At 38.0% G+C, this 24,864-nt stretch overlaps 1 protein-coding gene across 1 annotated transcript; it reads right to left on the bottom strand.

The window, feature by feature from the left end:
* Positions 1-1,827: 1,827 nt before the first annotated feature.
* On the bottom strand, positions 1,828-3,036 carry LOC131026668 (probable calcium-binding protein CML25). Its single transcript, XM_057956601.2, has one exon. The coding sequence runs from the start codon at positions 2,764-2,766 to the stop codon at positions 2,131-2,133; it is 636 nt and encodes a 211-aa protein (XP_057812584.1). The 5' UTR covers positions 2,767-3,036; the 3' UTR covers positions 1,828-2,130.
* Positions 3,037-24,864: the final 21,828 nt, after the last annotated feature.

Raw genomic sequence — 24,864 nt, 5'->3', positions numbered from 1 at the left:
TAGGCAGGACATTCAAAAATAGTGGGCAATGTTTAGACAAAACAAAAAATCTTATCGCCATTTAGGTTGAAAAGCGCCTATTATTTCTTTGAAAATTTGTCACAAATTTCAACAAAAATAATTGTCATAGAAGCATGAAGGAGTCTCTTGGAGTAGTAAGGGTTTGTTTTACGAAACATTAGGAATGCAGCTATAAGTGGTACAACTGTTTCGACAACAACATTTGAGCCAGGGTTTTGGCTATCAATTTTTCAAGCAGTTCTGGTAGTTCCATATCCTCTAGCCTCTCCCAACATTTATGGTCATTGTTAGGACAACTTGCATAATTTTAATCAAGCCTCAATAATGTATAAACCCAAGAGATAGAAATACATCATCATGACATAAAGCATTCACATTTTGTACCTAAACATATATGGTGAATAGTAACCTAGAGAAGATAATCTGTGGCCCAACATGTGACAGTTTTTTTTTTTTGCATTGGAGAGCTCAGTGCCCATGAATCTAGGTCAAACTAAAAAACACTCCAAGATAGCATTATGGTTGTGAAGGCTTTGTTGTGCTAATTTATATGATCTTTGGGGCAGGCTTGAAAAATGTTTGTGCTCGATCATAACCCTAGCACACAATTGTCAATATCTCAACTAAATCTTCGCCATGCTTTTGTTGAGCAAATGTGTCTGCCCCATTGTAACCCTAGTTTTGATGCTAATCTCATTGATCCATACCTCTTTCCGAAAAAGAACACAAATGAGCACAAAGCATTAAGAGTAAAAAACCATAGACGTTCATAATGGCTACCAAAGCAAACCTTGTTGGTTTGAGGCTAGTAGTTAATAATGCTAGTCGATGGTAGTATTTTCATATAGTCAATGGTAGTATTTTCATATGTTACAAACTTGGGTCGATTATTTCCATTGCGTGTCATTTCTGCAGGATATGAAGATAAATATGTACAGATGGAGTAGACGGCACGATTGGTGAAACATTTTCTTTGAGTTCAGACTGATCAAATTGAGTTTGGCAGTTGCGTGACTCATTCCAATAAACTTTTCTTTAAAATCGAATGTGACTCTTTAAGAAATCATTAATTTTGCAATTTTTTTAAAGAATAATCAAGTTCGCCATCCTTTTTGTCGATCTGTTGGAAGTCTCGGTTTCTTCTACGAATTGCTGCCAACCACTGTAAACAAGACTTTAAAGTTGAGCACATTGGATATGAATTTGATGGTAAGACGTTCTGAAAGGCACGAACCTTCCTTTGCCGATCGAACAAGACTTGCTCTACATGAATACCAAACTATAACCTGGATTGATATTAGTTTTCTTTCATTATCTTGCTTAACTCTCATGGATATCTGATTACTCACACCTGATAATGCCTTGTGCTTTTTCTTACAACTTAACTTATCTTCTCACAACTTTTCTTAAATCTTGTGTATCTTTCGAATTATGGGTATTCGAAATCTTAGGATTTAGTATTATTTACACCGTGGCTTCATCTGTAACGCGCTTCAGAATTTAAAAAATATATAATTAATCATTATTTAAAATAATTAGAGATATTTATTGAAGGTTCTGAGGAAATTTCTCTTTCGAAGATCAAAGATGTGTAGTTTTATTTATAAGAGAGACAATCAGATTACAGTTTTGGAATGAGAAGACGAGTGGAAATTGTAATCAAGGATAACGTATTTGATTCTTCAACCTTCATTTTAAAAACACAACCTTTCTTCTTACAACTACTGTACAACATATTGTTTTACACAGATACGCTCTACAATTGAATCTTTAGCAGGCTTACATAAAATCAAAATTACATACAATCCAAGTCCATTACAAACTATAGTTATGAAAGCATTAAAACATTCAGAATTTATCATATTGAGAGCTTATTTTTGTATAGTGAATTCAATGTATTCGGTGATACAGAATACCTTCTATAATCACAATAAAAATAAAGAATCATGAATAAAACAACCACTCGATATTTACAACCACCACAGCGGGAGAACCAAATGCCATATCTACAATTCTTGGCTTAACAAAGCAATTCGCTTTTGATATTTTCTCTGGGCAAATTTCAAACAACCGACATTCTCACAGTCTGTCAACAAACGCAGATCAGAGTTAATTATCTTGCACTGCAACAGGACTTGACATCATTGTAAGGAATTCGTCGAAGCTGACCTGGCCATCCCCGTCAGCATCCACGCCTCGAATCATGTGATTACACTCATCCAAACTGGAAGTCTCTCCCAGCCTCCTTAAAATTTTGTGGAGTTCATCTGCAGAGATGGATCCGTTGCCGTCGATGTCGAACATGTTGAAAGCATCTTTAATATCCCGCAGGCTCGCAGCACTGTCCACGCCACGTGTATTGAGCGCAACAAATTCAGACAAGTCCACGTAACCATCTCCGTCCGAGTCAGCCTCTGCCATCATCAACTGCACCTCATCCTCCGTCGCATCGTGCCCCAGCGAACGCATGACGTGGCCCAGCTCCGACGGAGAGATTTTGCCGTCACCGTTGGCGTCAAATTTATTGAACACATTCTGAAGCTCTTCGCCGCTCGGCAACGAACAAGGAATCCTCACAATACAATCTCTGCTCGAATTTTGCCGTTCTTTACGGCCTGACATTTTCTTCGGCGACGAAGATTTTCGCGGCCTAGATTTGGAGGAGAAATTGTTAATGCCCTCTGATTGACGTCGGGGAGATTCAATCTGCGCGTTTTTCCGGTTAAAAAACCAGGGGAATCCCATTATGATCGATCCAGAGAATAAAAAACAAATGCTTTGAATTTTGCTTCGGTAGGGAAAGGGTTTGCAGCAAGGAAGGGAAAGAAAGTGTATAATAAAGCGCGCCAATTCTTTGCTTTCTCCAACACAGCAAGATCTTTGTGGTTACTCAACGGCTGCAAGGTATTCTAAATTGAATGATAACTGAAGAAATGGTACAACATGAAGTGGAGCTTTAAAGAGATCGCGTTATGGATTAGCGCGTGGAATCTGACGACGCTTTAGAAGAGGCGCACCGTCCGATCCTGAAATTAAAAACCGATTAAAAGAATCGTTGAAAACGAGTGAGGAGCGAAGAAAACAAGCTTTTTTTTCTTTGCAGTTGTATTGTAATTGCATAGAAATAATTGAAAACGAGTGAGGAGCGAATAAAATAAAAGAAGTGTTTCATTGCAGTTGTATTGTAATTGCATAAGAAATAGCTACGAAAATTGAATAAGTACAAGAAACTGCAGGCCGTAGGAAACTTCCGTATACAATCTTAATTAATTTCATATTCTATCTTTATTTTTTATTTTTTTATTTTAACTAGCAATTGTTTCTTGGTGTGTAATGAGTATGCTGAAGTGGTGTGGAAGGTCGAGAAGGAAACATTTGTTCTATTTTTTTGCATATATTTGTGTAGTACATGAGGTCATTTGGTAGGCCATGATGTTACTTGTGCAACAAAGCTATTAATAGAGAAGTGATACCTTAAAATTAACTATGCATCCACCTACAAAAATCCAATCATAATTGAAACAAAACCTTAATTTGATAATACAGTTTCATTACCAACAAGGCTCATGTTATGCTTGCAATAAGGTGAGAGTGAGAAAGAGTTTGAGATAGGGCTAAATAGAGGGATATGTAAAGGGGAGAGAATTAGTGAAAGATGAATAAAGAGATAGAAATAGAGAAGAAAATAGAGAAATAGATAAAATTGAAGATTAAGATGGATAATGAGGAGAGAAAAATGAAGAGGACAGAGATATGGAGAAATAGAAAGAGAGAGGGGAGATGAGTAGATATAGATGAAAGAGAAAAATAAATAATGGAAGAGAGAGAGAGAGAGAGGGAGAGATAGAAAGATAAAGATGGAGATAGGAAGTGATATATGTGGACAGGGAGAGATCTAGTGGTGTAGAGAGATATGGATAACTAGCTAGAGATACATGGATAGATGAGAGAGAGAGAGAGAGAGAGAGAGAGAGAGAGAGAGAGAGATGGATGGATGGATGGATAGAGGGAGGCATGTCTAGAGATATGGGGGGTGGAGAGGAAGATAGAGGTAGAGATGAAGATAGAGTGAGAGAGGAAGAGGGAAAAAATAGAGAGAGAGAGAGAGAGAGAGAGAGAGAGAGAGAGAGAGAGAGAGAGAGAGAGAGAGAGAGATAAATATAGAAAGATAGCCCAGATAGAGAGGGATAGATAAAGAGGAAGAGATAGAGAGATCTATAAAGGAAGAGGGAGAGATATAGAGATACATAGATGGTGAGATAGAGTTAGAGAGATAGAGATATAAAGAGAGGCGGAGAAGGAGAGAAATAAAGAGATGGACAAATAGAGAGAATTAGAGATAGACAAATAGAGATGGAGAGGGTGAGAGAAACAAGCAAACATAGAAGGAGTGATAGACATATGTTGGAAGAGAAAGAGGGAGATATAGAGATATACAATTAAAAAAAGGGAGAGAGAGGTCAAGATGAAGAGATAGATAGGGGATAGGGAGGGAATGAGTGAGGGAGAGATGGGGAGAAGGAGAGAAGTGGATAAGATAGAGAGGAGGACCTAGAAAGAGATAGAGATTGATATAAAGAGATAGAGGAAAAAGAGATTAATAGAGAGAGAGAGGGAGAGGGACATATGTATATATATATAGACACACACACACACACACACAATTAATAGAGACAAAGGTTTAGACTTTAGAGAGAGGGAGAGAGGGAGAAAGATGAAGAGATATAGATAGAGATAGGCAAGGAGAAACATGAGTGTGTGTATACATATTAAAGAGAACATAAGTAAAGAGATATAAAAAGAGGGAGAGAGGGAGAGATAATATAGAAAGAGGGAGAGAAATAGATATATAGGGATATAAAAAGATATAGATAGGGATATAAAGGAGAGAGATTAGATATAACTTGTAAATTATAAAAGGGGTGAGAGAGGGAGAGATGGAAGGAGAGAAAAGGGAGAAGAGGGAAAAATAGACTAACAATGAGAAAGGGGGATATAGAGAGATAAATAAGATAAAGATATAGGAAGTGGTATATGGAGAGGTAGAGCGACCTATAGAGAGAGTAGGAGAGATGAAGGAAGAGGAGTGTATAAGATCTAGAGATAGAGATAGAGATAGAGATAGAGATGTGGAGGGAGAAATAGGGTGTGTTTGTGTGAGTGAGAGAGATGTAGAGACACAAATAAGGAGGGAGAAACATGGAATGTGTGTGTGAGGGAAAGAGATATGGAGATAGATATAAAAAGGGGGAAATATATATAAATAGATGAAGAGGGGAAGAGAGGGAGATAGGGGATATAGAAGCAGATAGATATACAAAGTGGGAGCAAGAGAGAGAGAGAGAGAGGGGGGAGAGGGAGAGATAGATAAATAGATAGAGTGGGAATGATAGAAGGGGAATAGAGAGGGATATATGGAGAGGTAGGGAGATATAGATAGGGGAGAGAGATAGAGATGAATATGAAGATAATAATCTTGAATAGCCTACTACCCTCAGCACAACACCCCAAGAACACTTGTCATCCTTAAATTATTAGAATGAAATAAACAAGTTAGTTTCTCTCTCTTTTTCTGCCGCTCTAAACATTTAATTTAACTTTTAAGTTGAAATTTATTTTAATATAGAAATTAAAATACAATTCAAATATAATTATTCTATAATAAATAAAATTTTAATAAGACAAAACATATAAATTATATTAATTCTAATATATTTTAGTTATTATTCGTCCAAATTCGATAAGAACCCATGTAAATAACTAAAATAAATTTTAACTTAATAGAAATTAATCCTTAAAATAAGATGTAGAAGAATTATAATAAATTAGAAAACAAGAATATCTTATAAGAGAATATAACATTAAAATAAATCCTTATCAAAAGAAGATAGTAATAAAACAAATATTTTAATTCAAAATATAATTATTCTATAATAATTAAAATTATAAACTATAAATTAATTTTAGTAGTTTTTATTATTGCCAAATATACATTTTTTCTTTTAATTATTAAATTAAAAAATATTTTCAATTCTATCAAATGAGGATAATAATAAAATATTTATTTTTTCTTTTACACATTCTTTTTCATATTAATAATATTAAAATATATATATTTTATAATTTATTATCATAAAAGATTTTTTTTCCTAAATTAATATAAATTTAACTATACGGTTAGGATTTATTCTAGTCTTGCATCCTTTTTCTCAATTTTGAACCATTGATTTAAAAAAGGATGTGGTTCACTTCAAAGGGAATACCTTTGACATAAATATTTATATTTCTTTCACTTCTAAAAAATTATTAGAATATGCACATCTAAATTATTTGGAGATTGTATATATTTATTATATAATTTACACAACTAATTATAGAATTTGAATATAAGTCAATTTTACCATTTTCTCATTGTATGACAATTATGATTATTCAATATAATCATATTTATATAGCTTATATGCAAAAAATTATTTTTACATTTCATAAATATAATAGTTTTTATGATTCTTTGTTTTAATTAAATAGATATCGTGTAAATAATTGTTATAAATTATTAATTACAAAGTAGTTAACTTGATTCTCAACCTTTATCAATTATTAACAAACATGTATTATTATAAACTATTGAGAAATTATGGAGATGATACTTCCTCAACCTTCATCTGAAAAGACACAAAAAAAAAAATGAACCTTATGAAACATAAAATCTTTAACATAAGCATTTGGAAGGGACTCACATGAATTGTTACTATGCTAAAAAAATAAATGAATCCAAGGTGAGTTGAAAGCTTAAAGGAATTATAAATAAGTTAAAAACATTTAACTTTTTCTTATCAATTTATTAGCTTTCAACATTGTTAAATGGAGGTTGATTCACTTTCTCACACACATATCTTAGAGTTGTTATAAGGAGGTCAAATACACAACGTATATCATTATAAATGTTGTAATTTAATGAGATTTTAGATTTGATGATTTATAAAAAATAATTTGAAATATTAAATTAGAAAAAGTGAGTCATTTTCTTACTACAAAGCAAGTAATTCTTTTTAATGGATATATTAAAAATTATATATAAGATTTTTTAGCACTAATAAACTTATGTCTATTGTGATTTATTTCAAATTTGAAATGTTTTAGATGATAACAAATACATACACAATCGAATCCAAAAAACATTAAGAGAATATTTTGTTTTATTTTAATACTAGAAAATTAGGTGGACAAACAATGACTTTTATAATTTGGCCTCATTTTCCTTTTTATAGCTAAACTTATATATCTTAGGTTATAATTGATTCACTAATTTAAAAGAATCTAAATTATGAAAATTATATTAATTATAACAAGTTTTCACTAGGAGATGGCAGAGAAGTTGTAGAGCAATGGCAGGAGCAAAGGGGTTTCAACCAAAAATGAAGACGATGGTTGTGAGGATGCCAGCGAAAAATTCCCATTTACTGCTATTGATGCGTTAGATGAAGTGGAAGTTGATAGAGGAATGATGTGAAGTTGGGCAGTTATATGCATAATTATTGGTAAGAGAAGAACTAGGTTGGAAATCAAATCTTGGATTGAGAGCATGTGGAACACATAGTACATTGTTAACTTTCTGCCCAAGAACTTCTTCACAGTGGTGTTTGCCTCTGAAGAAGATAGGAATGAAGTTCTCTTGGGAGAAGTGTGGATGTTTGAAGATAGCCCCCTATTTATTCAACCCTGGGCCCTGAATTTTAATCCTTTGAAATGCTCTCCATATGATTCGCCAATCTACGTTAGATTGTATAACTTGTTGGTGCAGGAGCACCCTTCCAAGCTCCTCCTCCTTCTTTTTTTTGCTTGTGTTATGCTTCTTTTGAAGCCATTGTATATAGAATAAGAGCTATGTGCTCATGGGTCCTAGTTAGGGTCCTAGTTGAGGTCTTAGGGTCATAAGTCAAGATTGAGATTTTCTTGAAAATTGAGGGTATGTGTGTCTTTGAGGTGTTTAGGGGTCCTTCATAGCATGTTAGTGTCCTTAGGTTGGCCCAATGTGGGTCTAGGAGTCAAGAAAAGCAACATTGGGAAAGTTGCTCAAAAGTTGCAAAAGTTGCATGACAATTTTTAAAAGTTGTCAAGCAACTTTTCCACCATGAGGCCAAAAATTCTTAGTTTGGCGTGGAAAACCATAGTATGGGAACACAAACTGAGGAGAGGGTAGTATAAGTATTTGAAAACCCTAAATTAATGGGTTGGATGTCAGACATTGTACGGCCCAAGCAAACTGACTGACTATGACTGCAAATTTTGTTGCCAGTCGACACAAATGGAGTAAAGGAAGAGTGTTAAAGGATTGATTTGTGAGCAAAACTATGTGTAGTGTCTTCTATGGTGTAAATACTTTCATTTTGAGCATATAGATTAGATTTTTATCTAGCAAGTGTGGTGTGTTTGTAAATCTTTTGTAAATTGCTTCTCTCTATCCAGTTTTGGACTAGTTTGAATAAATGGGCTCATAACTCCATTCCCCATTGTGGAATCACCATGAAACCATGGGGAATGAGAGTACAGACCCTATATTATAGTTCCATTCAAGTAGGGCCCTTGAAAATGCAAGGAGGCCATACAAGACCCACTCCTAGATGAGACTGGACAGTGCCCGGCTAGGAAGGGTCAAATTGCAGAGGTCTTGGAGAGCAAGGTTGGTCAGAGGGGAGTGCACCCTTTGGAGGAGGTGTAGAGGAGTGTGTGAAGCACCATTGGTGTGAAGGAGGAGCCTCCACCAATCTAGACAAGGTGGCTAAAACACAAAACATTCACTGTGACCCAGGCAAACCATAAAAACCCTCACAAAACCCTTAAAAACCCCAAAATTTGCCCAAGGCACTATACGGCCACTTGGAGGCCCAAAACTAGAGAAATCCTTGAGCCCTTTCCAAATGAATGGTAGTCCATTTTGGGAGTTTGGTTTGTTTGTCCATCGTTTGTTAGAGGGAGCCCTAAAGGACTGGGTAGGAGGCCTAATTGGTCAAAATCCTTGTAGCCCTATTTTGTAGGCAAAACACAAAATAGTGAAATCGGTAAGGGGTTGGAATCTTGAAACCTCTTGGGGGAACATGAATGGGTGGAAAAACCATGAAATAGACCTTTCCTAGCCTTGCTAGGACCTAGGAAGCAGTAGGACAAGCCAAGCCCTTATTAGCCATAGTAAGGGGTTTTGAGTCTCATGAGTAGGTGAGACCTTAGGAGCAACATTGCAACTCATTGGTGGGTGGATTGGGCAAGGTCAGGGGATTCCTCAAGCAAGGGAAGTCCTAGAGACCCTAGGGTGTGAAGACAACACCAGGTGATCCAAGGGAAGGATCCAAGAGCATAGACTAGGCTAGTCTATCCCAAACCCCAACCCATCAAATTGGTATCAGAGCAGGTTAAAGATTTGTTGGACTGTGTATGTCTCTATATACTGGTGAATCAATAGGGGAGAGCAGAATGGTCACTAATGCAGAGTTGGCTAGGGAGGTAGAAGAACAAAAGGAGAAGAATAGACTCCTTGAGGAAGCTATGAGTGAGATAAGGGATAAAATGTAGCAAGTGGTGGATCAGAGGACACAAGGACCTTAGGGAGAAGACACCAAGGATAAAGGAAAGAAAACTATAGACATAGATGGCATTATACCTGGACCAAATCCCTTGTTTAATGAAGAACCTTTTGTGAAGGCTATTAAGGCTTTGAACACCAAAGATTTTGAAGGATTGCCACATTTCAGTGGAAGGATGGACATTGACACTGTCATGGAATGGATTAAGGGCATGGAAAACCACTTTGAGTGTGAGGGAGTGATAGAGTCTCAAAAGGTTAAAGTTGCCAAATCAAGATTAAGGGGAGAAACTTTGACATGGTGGAAGTATCTGCAAGAAGAGAGAGTTAGCATGGGGAAGCTACCTATTGCCAATTGGAAGGCCATGGTGAGTAAGATCAAAGAGAACTACTTACTAGAGGATTATGAAGTCCAACTTCATAAGAAGAGACAGGGTTTGAAGCAAAAAGACCTTGATGTGACCTCCTACACCGAAGAATTTCAAAAAATTTGTCTTAGATCTAAAGTCCAAGAAGATGAATCTATTAAGGTGGCTAGGTATCTAAGTGGCCTAAAATGGAACATTCAAGAGGAGATAAGCCTATGGACTCCTACTACTATTCAAAAATGTCATTAGCTTGCTATCAAGGTAGAAGAGAGGAACAAAAGGAAAGGAGACTCTAATAACAGGGGTAGAGGTAGAGGTAGAGAACAAATGAATCACCGAGGTGGTTACCAAAGCAAGGCAAATGAGCAGAGGAACCAAGGAGAAGCCAAGTTGACTGAACATGGCAGTGAAACCAATCTTAGAGGAGGCCATTCTAGAGGAAGAGGTGCACAAGGTGGTCCAAGTAGGGGCAGAGGTACTGGCAGAGGTAACTCCTACTTTGCAACTATGAAGTGTTACAACTATGGACAATTGGGACACCCGGCATATAGATGCCCTGACAAGCCTACCTCATCAAATAGTGGAAAGAGGGTTGCTTATGCCCATGAAGACTCATCAAGCAATAAAACACCGGATGTGGACCAGATTGAATTAGAAATTAGTGAGAATCTGATGTTCAATAGGATTTTAATCAGACGGCCAGTTAAGGAGGAACCCAAACATAGGAGAGCATTGTTTAGGGTGAGATGCAAAGTTCTTGGTAAAGTGTGCAAGGTGATAGTTGATTCAAGCTCAAGTGACAACATCATATCAGAAGAGACAGTTAGGAAGTTGAAACTCACAAGACTGCCCCACACTAGCCCTTACAAGGTGACTTGGTTGAACAAAGGAGAAAGTGTGCTTGTCAATGAAAAGACTTGGGTAGAGTTTTCTATTGGAGGATACAAGGATAAGATCCTTTGTGATGTGTTACCTATGGATTCCTGTCACCTATTACTAGGTAGACCCTGGCAATTTGATAGGAAGGTGATCTATGATGGAGAGGAGAACTCCATTTCCTTCAAGAAGGACAGCAAGACCTTTAAGATTCAGTCTTTGACAGAGGATGAAGAGGGAACTTCAAGAACACCTAGTGTCTTATTGGCTGTTGGTAAAGAGTTCTTAAACTTTCTACATGAGGAGGAGATAGTGAAGTGTGCCATCTTTGTGAAACCAAAGGACGAAGAAGACAAGTTGTAGGCAGAGGTACCCAAGGAGGTGAAGCAAATGTTGCAAGAGTATAAGGATATAGTGAGTGATGGAGAACCTGCAACACTCCCACCAAGAAGGTCTATAAGTCATCAAATATAGACTTTGTTCCCGGAGCATCCCTACCTAACAAGGCAGCATATAAGCTCACACTTGATCAAAACAAGGAGGTAGCAAGGCAAGTACAGGAGTTATTGGAACAAGGACTGATTAAGAAGAGCATCAGCCCATGTGCAGTTTCGGTAGTGCTAGCATCCAAAAAAGGAGGTAAGTGGAGACTTTGCACTGATTCAAGGGAAATCAATAGGATCACCATAAGGTATAGGTTTCCTATTCCTAGAATAGAGGATTTGATGGACTATTTAGGAGGTGCTATGTATTTTACCAAATTGGACCTTAAAAGTTGCTATCACCATATTAGAATCAAGGAGGGTGATAAGTGGAAGACTTCTTTCAAGACCACAGAAGGGTTGTATGAATGGCTTGTGATGCCATTTGGACTCACCAATGCCCCAAGCACCTTCATGAGGTTGATGAATGAGGTGTTAAAAGACTTCACAGGAAGATTTGTGGTGGTATACCTAGATGACATTCTCATCTATAACAGAACCAAAGAGGAGCACCTTGAGCATTTGAGGTTAGTCTTAGAGAGGTTGCATGAGGAGAAGTAATCCATCAACCTAGAGAAGTGTGACTTCTTGAAGCAAGATCTGGTCTACTTAGGATTTGTGGTGTCTAAGGGAACCTTGAAGATGGATCCAAGCAAAGTGGAGGCAATCTTGAATTGGCCTGCACCTAGAACAGGGACTGAAGTTAGGAGTTTCCATAGTTTAGCCCAATTATATAGGAAGTTTGTGAGGAACTTCAGTGGCATATGTGCACCAGTCCTTGACACCATAAAAGGAGGCCTTAAAACTAAGTTTAAATGGACTAAGAAGGCTGACAAAGCATTTCAAATGTTGAAGCAAGAAGTAGCCACAAAACCTATCCTTCTCCTACCTACTTTTGATAAGCTATTCACATTGGAGTGTGATGCAAGTAGAATTGCAGTAGGAGGTGTATTGAGTCAAGAGGGAAGACCTGTGGCATTTTTCAGTGAGAAGCTTAATGAAGCAAAGAAGAAGTACTCAGCCTATGACCTAGAGTTGTATGCATTAGTGCAATCTCTAAAGAAATGGAGGCATCAACTACTTCCAAAGGAATTTGTGGTGTTCACAGACAACCAGGCATTGAGTTACATTAACACTCAAGAGAAGCTTAGAAATAGGCATTTGAAATGGATGGAATACCTCCAATCCTTCACCTTCACCATCAAGCATAAGAAGGGGCAACTCAACAAGGTGGCAAATGCATTAAGCAGGAAGTTGTTGACAGTTCAAGAACTACAATTGCAGAGCATGGGAATAGAAGGTTTCAAGGACCTCAATGAAGGAGATGAAGACTTCTCATCAGTGTACATGGTTTGCAAGGAGTTTGAGAACCATTTTGATGGTGAGTATGCAAATTACACTCTCCAAAATGGTCTCTTGTTCAAGGGTAATCAGTTGTGTGTGCCAAGAGGATCCATGAGGGAAAACCTCATCCAAGAGAAACACAATGGTAGTTTCAGTGGACACTTTGGAGTCAACAAAACCTTGGATTTAGTACAGAGGTACTACTATTGGCCAAAGTTGCCAAGAGATGTGAAGAGGTATGTGGAGCAATGTGGTGTATGCCAAAGAGAAAAAGGAGGATCAAGCAATGTTGGTCTCTATCAACCATTACCGGTCCCTAATAGGCCTTGGGAATGTATAAGCATGGACTTTTTAGTAGGACTTCCCAAGACAAAGACAAGTATGGACAACATCTATGTGGTAGTAGATAGATTTTCCAAGATGAGCCATTTCATTCCATGTAAAACTACACATGATGCTAGCTATGTTGCACATCTCTTCTTTAAGGAGATTGTTAGGATTCATTGACTCCCTTTAAGCATTGTTTCAGACAGGGATAGCAAGTTCAATGGCCATTTTTGGCAAACATTGTGGAAGAGACTTGGAACTAACTTGTCATTTAGCTCAGCTTACCATCCACAAACTGATGGTCAAACTAAAGTCATCAATAGGGTGATAGGCAACTTGTTGAGATGTTTAACTAAGGAATATGGGCAGATATAGGACCTAATCATTCCTCAAGTAGAGTATGCATATAATGACAATGTGAATAGGACCACTGGTAGAAGTCCTTTTGAGGTTGTGTATGGCAGACATCCAAGGGGAGTATGTGAGTTAAGAGACCTTGGTACTTTGGAAATGAAGAGTGGGCAAGCAAAGGACTTCACTCAAACCATCAAGGAAGTTCAAGAGAAAGTCAAGAAATCCATCCTTGAATCCACTCAACAACTGAAAGCAAAAATTGATGAGAAAAGGAGAGAGGTTCAGTTCAAGGTGGGTGACTTTGTGATGGTCCATTTGAGCAAAGCTAGAATGCAAAGTGGTAAGCCTACTAAATTGAAAATGAAGAGAGTAGGACCTTGTAGAATTCTGGCAAAATATGGTGAGAAGGCCTATAAGGTTGAACTTCCTTCAGATTTATCCATTTCTCCAGTCTTTAATGTTGCTGATCTGATCATGTATAAGGGTGAGATAGAAGGGCAGACTGAGAACCAAGCCAAGGTACTACAAGACTTGGATGTGAATGCCTTACCTCAAGTGAAGAAGCCTATAGCAGAGGAGATCTTGGAATCCAGGGTGAAGAAGTCCACTAGACACCAGGTATACATTGAGCACTTGGTGAAATGGGTAGGCCAACCTGTATTTGAAGCAACTTGGGTGGAGGAGAGCAAGTTCAAGACACTTGGCATAGACCCATCTCTCATCTCTTCTTCTATTTCTTAGTGGTGTGCAGAGGGGGAGTATGGTGTAGGAGCACCCTCCCAAGCTCTTCCTCCTTCTTTTTTTTGTTGGTGTTATGCTTCTTTTGAAGCCATTGTATATAGAATAAGAGCTATGTGCTCATGGGTCCTAGTTAGGGTCCTAGTTGAGGTCTTAGGGTCATAAGTCAAGTTGAGATTTTCTTGAAAATTGAGGGTATGTGTACCTTTGAGGTGTTTAGGGGTCCTTCATAGCTTGGTAGTGTCCTTAGGTTGGCCCAATGTGGGTCTGGGAGTCAAGAAAAGCAACATTGGGAAAGTTGCTCAAAAGTTGCAAAAGTTGCATGACAACTTTTAAAAGTTGTCAAGAAACTTTTCCACCATGAGGCCAAAAATTCTTAGTTTGGCATGGAAAACCCTAGTATGGGCACACAAACCAAGGAGAGGGTAGTATAAGTATTTGAAAACCCTAAATTAATGGGTTGGATGTTAGACATTGTACGGCCCAAGCAAACTGACTGACTGTGACTGCAAATTTTGTTGCCAATCGGCACAAATGGAGTAAAGGAAGAGTGTTAAAGGATTGATTTGTGAGAAAAACTATGTGTAGTGTCTTCTATGGTGTAAATAATTTCATTTTGAGCATATAGATTAGGTTTTTATTTGGCAAGTGTGGTGTGTTTGTAAATCTTTTGTAAATTGCTTCTCTCTATCCAGTTTTGGACTGGTTTGAATAAATGGGCTCATAACTCCATTCCCCATTGTGGAATCACCATGAAACCATGGGGAATGAGAGTACAGACCCTTTATTATAGTTCCATGCAAGTAAGGCCCTTGAAAATGCAAGGAGGCCATACAAAGACCCACTCCTAGGCGAGACTGGACAGTGTCCAGCTAGGAAGGGTCAAATTGTAGAGGTCTTGGAGAGCAAGGTTGGTCAGAGGGGAGTGCACCCTTTGGAGGAGGTGTAGAGGAGTGTGTGAAGCACCATTGGTGTGAAGGAGGAGCCTCCACCAATCCAGACAAGGTGGCTAAAACACAAAACATTCACTGTGACCCAGGCAGACCATAAAAACCCTCACAAAACCCTTAAAAACCCCAAAATTTGCCCAAGGCACTGTATGGCCACTTGGAGGCCCAAAACCAGATAAATCCTTGAGCCCTTGCCAAATGAATGGTAGTCCATTTTGGGAGTTTGGGTTGTTTGTGCATCATTTGTGAGAAGGATCCCTAAAGGACCAGGTAGGAGGCCTAATTGGTCAAAATCCTTGTAGCCCTATTTTGTAGGCAAAAACACAAAATAGTGAAATCGGTAAGGGTTTGGAATCTTGAAACCTCTTGGGGGAACATGAATGGGTGGAAAAACCATGAAATAGACCTGTCCTAACCTTGCTAGGACCTAGGAAGTAGTAGGACAAGCCAAGCCCTTATTAGCCATACTAAGGGGTTTTGAGTCTCATGAGTAGGTGAGACCTTAGGAGCAACATTGCAACTCATTGGTGGGTGGATTGGGCAAGGTCAGGGGATTCCTCAAGAAAGGGAAGTCCTAGATACCCTAGGGTGTGAAGAGAACACTAGGTGATCCAAGGGAAGGATCCAAGAGCATAGACTAGGCTAGTCTATCCCAAACCCCAACCCATCACTTGTCGATGGAGTATTGGAACGAAAAATGTTTAGATAAGATAGGGAGGTCCCTGGGTACTTTGATGGAATTAGATGAAGACATCTCTGATGGAGATCAGTATGTTTATGCAAGAATGAAGTTAGCGACAATAATGGAAATCCCGAGAAAGATAGGATTGGTTGTTAGCGGCTGAATCTGGGTTCAAGAGTTGGAAGTCAAGAGGACCAATCTCTCTGGATTCAGAAGCAGGAGGAGGGATCCTAGGTAGAATGTTTTTAGGCCTCCAAAATAGTTTTTCTCCAGATGGACCTGGAAAGAGGATGGAAAGAAGGATTTGCCTAAGTTGGGTCAAATAGTTACCTCGACGGAGGTAGTTACTTCTGACAAGGGAATGGTAAATCATAAATCTCCCTCGAACAATCTGAATAATTATCTAGCCAGAATGAAATCAGATTCTGGTATGGATGTAAAAGGGATTAGGAGGGTTGGCGAGGCTAATATGGAGGTGGGTAGATTGGAAAAGGAGGAACGAGCCCAACTATCTAATTCGAAGGAAGGGAATCTCGAAGTCAAAATAGAGGCAGGGGATATTTGTGTGCATGAAACAGTTGGGATGGAAGATTCAGAGATGGAAGAAATGTGGTTTTCAGAGGATAATGGGTTAGGGGAGGATTTGTTGGATATCATTGATAAAAGATGTCTTAGTCAATATGTGGTAGGTCAGATTGGTATTTCAAATAATAGAAGAGGTAGGAAGACCAATAAGCAAAAGAGACAAGATGAGGCTATGCAGGAGGGGTTGTTAAGTATTTCTGATTTTTTAAAAGCATCCAAGGGAGGCAAAAACTCCCTTGGAGGGAAATCAAGATCTTGTCATGGAATGTCAGGGGTTTCTCAACCCCTGACAAGAGAAGATTGGTTAGACGTTGTTTGTGCAAAGAGTCTCCAGAGATTGTTTTGTTGCAAGAAACAAAGTTTAACCAAGAGAGTGGAATGGAGCCTTCCATGAGGCGTGTGGCATGCCAGGAGGGATTGGTATTCTTTGGAATACAAAATTTATCTAGTTTGGACTTCTAGAGCAGAGTGATCATTGGATGACAGGTGTTAGAAGACATATTCCTTCCAACACATCCTTTTTATTGGTCAATGTATATGGACCCTCTAATCCGCAGAAAAAAAAGACGGTCTTTTGGGAGTCTCTATTGAATATTTTGAGCGGAGTCAACTTTAAGGAGATCATTGTCGGAGGGGACTTCAGTGCAATTCTTAAGTTTAATAAGAAGGGTGGTGGGTTGATGAGAATTAGTATAGAAATGGAGGGGTTTAGGTAATTTGTTCAAGCATCTCCATTATGTGATATAGAGCCAAACAATGGGAAATATATATGGACGAAAAAAAGATTGGATCATTTCCTTAATTCCAAAGAGTGGGTGGATAGGGAGGCATCATTCTTTTCCTCAATTACTACATATTCGGCTATCATTTTCCTATTCTTCTTAAAGTGGAGCTATTTGATAGGAGGACAAAAGGATATTTCAAATTCTAGAATATGTGGTGGAGGGATGATACAATGTTGCCTAATTTGGAAATATGGTGGAAGGAGAGCAACATATTCAATGGTACCCTCAGTTTTTGGTTTTTGCATAGGTTGAACTATATGAAGATGAAATTGAAAGAGTGGAATGCAACTTGTTTCAAAAATAAATTTGTGGAAAAAAACCGTGTAGAGTGAGAATTGGAAAAGATAAATGAAAGGATTATTGTATTTGGTATGGGGGCTCAAGAATTTGAGGTGGAAAAATCCCTTAAGTTTGATCTTGCAGAATTACTTAAGATAGAAGAAATTTATTGGAGGGATAAAGCTTGGGAGTCAACACTGAGGGAAGGAGACTTGAACACTGGCTATTTCCATGCTTCAGTTAAAGCCCGCAAGAGCATGAACAAAATTGACATGATTAGGAATAACAAGGGGGAATAGTGTATGGAGGAAGACAAGATTGGAGTAGAGGTTTTCAGGTTCTTTGAATCAGTCTTGTGCAATGTCATCCCGACAGAGGATGCGGAGCAAAATAGGGTACTTGAAGGTATCCCAAAGTTAATATTGAAATCGAAGACTAAGATGTTGAATGCAAAATTTTCTAGGGAAGAGATTGAGGCAATTTTACAGCTTCACCCTAATAAAGCTTCGGGACCCGATGGATTCCCAGCTAGCTTCTACCAAAGATGCTGGGAATTTATGGGGGAGGATATTTTTAAACTGGTGGAAGATATTCGGGCTCACAAGAAATTTGTAAAGGATATGAATAATATGGTGGTTGTGTTGATCCCTAAGAAGAGTGATTATGAGTTTATGTCTGATTATCGACCCATTTCTTTGTGTAACACCATATATAAGGTTTTGTCAAAAGCATTGGCTAATAGGCTGAAGAAGATTCTTCCATCTATAGTGGTCGAGGATCAAAATGGTTTTGTTCTAGGAAGAGACATTGCTAGCAACATTATTTTGGCATCAGAGGTACATGAATAAAGATAAGTCAAAAATATTTTTCTTCAACTCGAGCAAGGGGATTCAAAGGAAAATTATGGATATATTGGGATTCAAAGTAGGGAATTTCTCTGTAAAGTATCTAGGAATTCCTCTCTTTGATGGGAGCAGCAGAAATAAATATTGGACAAAATTGATAGAGAAATGCAGGGATAAGACAACCAATTGGAAGAATAGCTAATTATCGTAGGCTGGCCGGATTGTCATGCTCAAGGCAGTGCTATTGGCTATCCCAATATAAACAATTTCATATTTTAGCATCAACAAGGAGTCGGTGAGCAAAATTGAAAGTATATTTAGAATATTTTTGTGGGAACGATCTAAGGATGTGAAGAGGATTTTATTAATCAAGTGGGATAATGTAAGTTTGGACAAAATGGAAGGACGAGCAGGGGTGTGAAATTTGTTCTATCAGAATATGGCATTAGGAGCTAAGCTTACCTAGAAGATGTTTAAACAACCAGAAAAATTATGGTGTAGAATCATGAGACATAAATATTTAGATGTAGATGCTCCGGAAAGAATCTTAACGATTGCTAACTTTGGTAGAGGGTCTTACTTGGAAAATCGGTAATGGAAGGAGAGCAGGTTTTTGGCGAGATTCATAGAGTGGGGGGGTGGTGTTGGATGACTTGTTAGCTGACAAGGAGAAGGTAGTGATGTTGGAGGATTTTGCAAGAAGAGTTGTGGTAGAATACTTTCATAATATTTCTTAGACTAGGGAGTTGGTGGAGTGGATGCTAGAAGATGGGGGCATTTTGAGGGAGATGAATGGGAGAGGATTATCTCAGAACTTAGAGGTAGAAAGGTAGTAGTGGGAACCTTAGAGGATGAGGTCATTTGGTGTGTTGTTGCCTCTAGGAAGTACAGTGTCAAACTTGGCTATGAAATTTTGAAAAAGAGATTTGAAGGAGGCTAGCCTACGGGTTTATGTTGGAGCAACAAAGTAGCACCAAGAGTGGGAGCTTTTTGTGGACTGCTCTGCATGATAGGATCCTCTCAGCTGAGAGACTTAAATAGATTGGGATAGCTGGTCCAGGCATTTGTATGTTATGTGCTAAGGAGGAAGAGAGTACGCACCATCTTTTGTTTGGTTGTGAGTTTGCTTCCAAATGTTGGGATTGGTTCATAGACCTTGTTGGATTGCATACAATCAAGCCTATATTGTTATTTGATTTCTTGAGTGGATGGTCGGCTTGGGGGAAGCATTCGATGTGGGGAGACATTTGGATTGTGGGCCCTTCAATGATTATTTGGAAGATTTGGAAGGAGAGGAACTTTTGAGGTTTCAGGGATCAAGCTAGGCTAGTTCAAATGGTGATTGAAGATATGAAGAGGTGTATTTTTGAAGTGGTGGTGAGAAAAGTGAAGTGTAAGAAGGTTCAATATTTTTCTAGGTGGGATGAGCAAATTCAGAATAAGTGGGAGTTTTTTGAAGGCTCCGGTCGGGTTTACCTTGGGGGGTAAGAGAGATAGGAGGTTGGTGAGATGGAAACCACCAAAGGATGGATGGGCGAAGATTTTGATGGAGCCGTGAGAGGCAACCCGGGAGAATCTAGTTATGGGTGTTTGATCAGAGATGATAGGGGTCACTATTTATGGGCAATGTATGGAAATCTAGGCTCTTCTACCAACAATCTCACAAAGATGGAGGCAATGAGGGGTGTACAACTTTGTGTGCCGAAGGGGTTTCACATGGTGGAAATTGAAAGTGACTCGTTGATTGACATCAATGCCATTAATCAAGGTAGAATGAATAACTAGAAATTGGATCAATGGGTCCAAACACTAAGGGGATGGTTGGAAAAAAAATTAGATTGTACGTTGGTGCATACATTTAGGGAAGGAAACAAAGCCGTTGACATGTTATCTAATTGAGGCATAGATAGTAAATCGGAGGTAGTCCTTGTTGGAGGTGACTACTTGGGAGATCTCACACACAAGATTGATGTGGTGGAGGGCAGAAATATCTCTTCGATTCCAAGGCAGGGGATTGGATAATATCCGCCAGTCCTAGATTCACCTCCCAGAAGATTTGCCAAGGTTCCAGAATGGTTTGATATTGTGTTAAAGAAAAGATCTTCTGATTTTTGGAGAAGTAGGTGCATTGGTAGGGGATGGATAGGTGATTGCGTCGGACATGGTAGAAGAGTGTCGCTATGGATGTTGTCGGTTTTGACAGATGTTATTGTTGCCAGTTTTTGGATTATGAGGAGGATTAGGATCGATATGGTAGGATGAATCCAATGTCTAGATCAGAGGTTTGTACTTATACTTTGACCGAGAACCAGGTATGGAAGAATCCAAAAGGATGTGTCCATAAATAGAAGGGAAGATGGAATAAGAGGCAATCTATTAGAGGAGGAGTGAGATTTATTTTGTGGAAGCATTTTTTTGGGTGTCCTGCAGTGGAAGGCGGTTTCGAGGGGGGTAAAATGGTGCATCATTTTGGTGTTAGTTGTATGTGCAAAGAGGAACCTTTGCGATTGCAATGCAAACAACACTTTCACACAAATGAAAGAGTGTTTGGAGCAATGAAGAGACTTGTCGAATGCATCCTAGGTAGTGGCAGGCATTGGTGTGATGGATTTGTTTATGAGGCCATAATTTGCCCGTTGGTGGACATTTTGGATTCCAGGGAGGTATGCATTCAGAGGATAGATGGCTTCATTCGAGCGGTGGAGGGGAAGGCAGTAGCCAATGCCATTTTAGAGAAAGAGGCCGAATTTGGGGTGAGCATCAACCGCACCTATTTTAATCCCGCCAACTACGTATTGTCGGATTCTGAGGATGCAACACAGGAGGAAGGAGGCTCTAGATCTAAGGAGGAGGACGAGGAGGCAAAGGAGATCAAGGTAGAAAAGAAAAGCAAAAGATCCTTTATTGAGGAGGCCTGGGAGGTTTACAAGGTGGTAGTCACAAATAACAATTTGATTCCATTTCAAAGGATGCTTGGTAGGGGGGATAATTGGCTTTCAGTGACATCCACTGAGGCAGTGGTAAAAATTGGAGAACAGTTAGCCATTATTCTGCAGTACATTTAAGAGGGGTGTGTATTCTTTTATCTTAGCTTCTTGGAGGGATGTGTTCTTTAGTATAGGTTGGTCTTTTGTTTTTGTGGCCTGATGTAATGAATAGTGAATCAGATTTACATGTAAAACATTATGTATTGAGGTTTGATATTAATAGCACAAGGGGCTTCGGCCCTAGCTCACCCGGTCGTGGATCGCAACTTAAGGCGTGGGTATGCTCCCCATGGTCTTGAGTTTGAGTCCCCGGCTGTGTTAACTCTGTGTGTGTTGCTACCTTATGAGTGGGTCGTACACACTGGGGGATTAGTCTTGCTTCGGCAAGGACACCTCCAGATTCCACGATAGTGAATATAAAAAAAAAAAAAGATAGCACAAGTTTTCACTATTTACAAAATATTGAAATAGTTTAAGCAGGTCTAATAGAATATTTAAAATATTTTTGGTGCCAAAAAGTTGAAGAAGATAATTAGAAGTAGGATGCTTTACAAACTTTAATGAATTATAGTCGACCACTGTGAAGTGATCTTCGCACTTTAAAGTTGAATGCTTTAAACAAATGTTGTAGACGGCACGGTTGGTCAAATGAAAACAAAATTACACATTTTATGTGACGTTCAGACTGATAGAAAATGGGTTTGGTTCTTGCGTGGCTCGTTCACAAATAAAAGTTTTCTTTAAAATCTAATATCTCTTTTAAGAAATCATTGATTTTGCAATTAAATAATTTTAATTTGCTGCCAACCATTGTAAACGAGAAGCACCTTATCTTGTCTTGCCGACATTTTCAGACTTTAAAGTTGAAGAAGACTTCCAACAAATATTTGTGCAGATGGAGTAGCTTACACAGCACGGTTGATGAAAAGTATGGACACATTTTCCTTTATTCATTGTAATCTTGAGATCTACGTAAACGTCAACAACACGTATTCTACACGAAACGGTGGATTTTGCGTTTATTATAAATAATTATATTGGTTATCCATTTACGTCGACATTCCTGGTCTTTTGGAAGTTTCGCTTTCTTCTTAGATTTTGTTCTGGATTTTGTTTGGATCGTCTTCACGAGAGTGCATTGAAAATGGAGTTTGACGCGAGGAAGTTTGATTAAACGGCGCGTTTAAACACTTCTGTAGTCATCTTTTTACATTGTGAAGTTCAACTAAGTTAAATATATATTTGCCTGAAAATTTGTAATGGTTGAAATTATCCATGTTAGTAATAAGTCGTCCCTTTAATCGTTCAATCTAAGATAAAAATTATTAGTATATCTATGTTATTTTCAATGTAATAATATAGTAATAAGTCATCCCTCTAACCGTTCAATTTAAGAGCAAATGTCAAATGGATCCTTTCAAAGTAGGTTCTTATCGAAAATTTAATTATTAGTATATTTATGTTATTTTCAATGTAGTAGTATAGTAATAAGTCATCCCTTTAACCATTCAATCTAAGAGCATATGTTAGACGGATCCTTTCAAAGTAGTTTCTTATCGAAAACTTAATTAGATCCTTAGACAAAAAAAAACTTCTAAGAGGCACAAATAATGATGTTAAATTCCCAATTGTCCTATGTGACCTTTGAATGTGTAAATATTTATATATTAAGAAGGTACATGTTGAAGGGGATTCATTCATAAATGTGATCACTGCATTGCATAGACACCGTATGCCAAATTGAAAACTAAACACGCGAATAAGGAAATGTCTTATAATCATTGATGCCTTTGACAAGTTTAGGATTAGCCACATGTTTAGAGAAGTGAATGATATAACTAACAAACTCATGAATGTGGTGATTGACATATCTTAGTATTATTATTTAGCAAGCCTAGTTGGCATGTGGCAGAATATTACCCTTGATCTTCCCACGGGGGCTTCACTTAGTGAGCTTGGGTTATAGCACATGCATTCATGGCATACTAAAGAATCCCCCTATTTTAAAAAATAATTGCCCTAAACTCCTTTTTTGTTACCCCTCCCAATACATAGGTTGAATTAAAAGTCCCCCTATTTTTGCCAAATATTGCATTTTTTCATAGCTCAAATTAAAAAAACCCCCATTTTCACCGATAGGCAATATATTGTACCCTCTTTTTTTGGATATTAAACCCCCCAATATGAATGCACGTGATATAATATTGCCTAGCCAATGAAGCTGCTGTGGATCTTACATCCAACTTCATTGCAAGTCGAATGAACTAAACCAAATTAATCAATACCATATTGTGCTTACCTACCATCTATATTTTGACTATTGCAGTGTCTGAGATGGGAGATCAAATTTATGTTTTGGCACTCTTGGCTATTGGGTGAAATGAATAAAATGTTCCTTTTATAGTAGCATTTACATCTTCTCTCCCTCTCAATATGGATACCACCATATGTTTTTTTATCTAAGATGGTATAAGTACCATACTGTAACATATCTTGGACATAATCATCATGTTTAAACTTACATGAGACATACCCTTTTCCCAAACCTCTTAATGCTTCTATTTTCCATCCCCTACTCTCCAAATTAAATTTAGCTGATGTGTAAAACTCAGTTTCAAAAGGAATGGCTCTAAAAAAGAATAAAAAAAATTACAGAATGGTATTGACATTCAACAATGGTTTCAGCTACATCATCAAGCAGAAGAAATTCTACAATCTTACCTTCTTCCCCATTATATGGCACTAGGTTCCTGTTATCTCCCTTTTCTTCTTTTTCTTTGACTTCTCCAATAGGATTGACAATATTTTCTTCAATATCCATAACCCTATTTGCATTATCTCCAGTCATGGTTGTTCACCCCAAGGCATTTTGTTGGCATTAGTGTCAAATGGTTTTCTATGGCACTTTGGACTTGGCGAGGATAATTTGATTATTTAATTTCATGTGTTCATTAAAGTGCACCAAGTAAAGGTTGAGTCACTAGGTAAAGTGACTTAGTATGACCCTTTCACATGATACTTGATTGATGGGCAAGTGGCTTTAATAAAACATTGGTTTTCATTTGATTGATGGGCAAGTGACGCTAATTAAACATTGTTTATTTTGTTTTGACATCCACCTTATGAGCTCTTGAGCTAGGGAATTATAATTTTCATTTCATTTTTGTAGTTCTCGAGTTTGGGTTGCGACAGACAATTAGGGTTTGTTGTGTAATCACAAGTTATTTTGAAGTAATTCACAGAATGGAAAAGATGTGGTTGGAAGCAGATTTGGACAGAGTTGTAGACCGTTATTCATATTCCTTATTCACATATTGCAACACAAACACGACATTGATGCCAGGTGTTTCGAACCCTTGTTCTAGACTTTTTGTTTGTCAAACTATCTTTGTTTACAAGCTATTGTTGTTTAGTCGTGAGCCTTCTAGTTTATTTGTTATGATTTTGTTAAGGGTTAACAAGACATTTATCCATTCCCAAATCTCCCATTCTTGTTTATATTGTCAGTTTGTTTATATTTCGAAAAAGATTAAAAGACTTTCTTTGATAAAAAGAACTTTAATAAGGGTTTACAGAATGCACATGTGTTGTTTTATTCTCTAATCATGTTTAACGAGTCATTTTGCTCAAAATGCATTCATATTTGACCTATATGCTTTCA

The sequence above is a fragment of the Cryptomeria japonica genome, chromosome 11, assembly GCF_030272615.1.
Source record: "Cryptomeria japonica chromosome 11, Sugi_1.0, whole genome shotgun sequence".
Lineage (NCBI taxonomy): Eukaryota > Viridiplantae > Streptophyta > Pinopsida > Cupressales > Cupressaceae > Cryptomeria > Cryptomeria japonica.
Note: the sequence above shows the minus strand (reverse complement) of the source record. Positions and strands in the feature narration are given on the sequence as shown.

Bases quoted from the DNA above. Each gene is read 5' to 3' on its own strand.
- LOC131026668 (XM_057956601.2), bottom strand. From the start codon at position 2,766: ATGGGATTCCCCTGGTTTTTTAACCGGAAAAACGCGCAGATTGAATCT.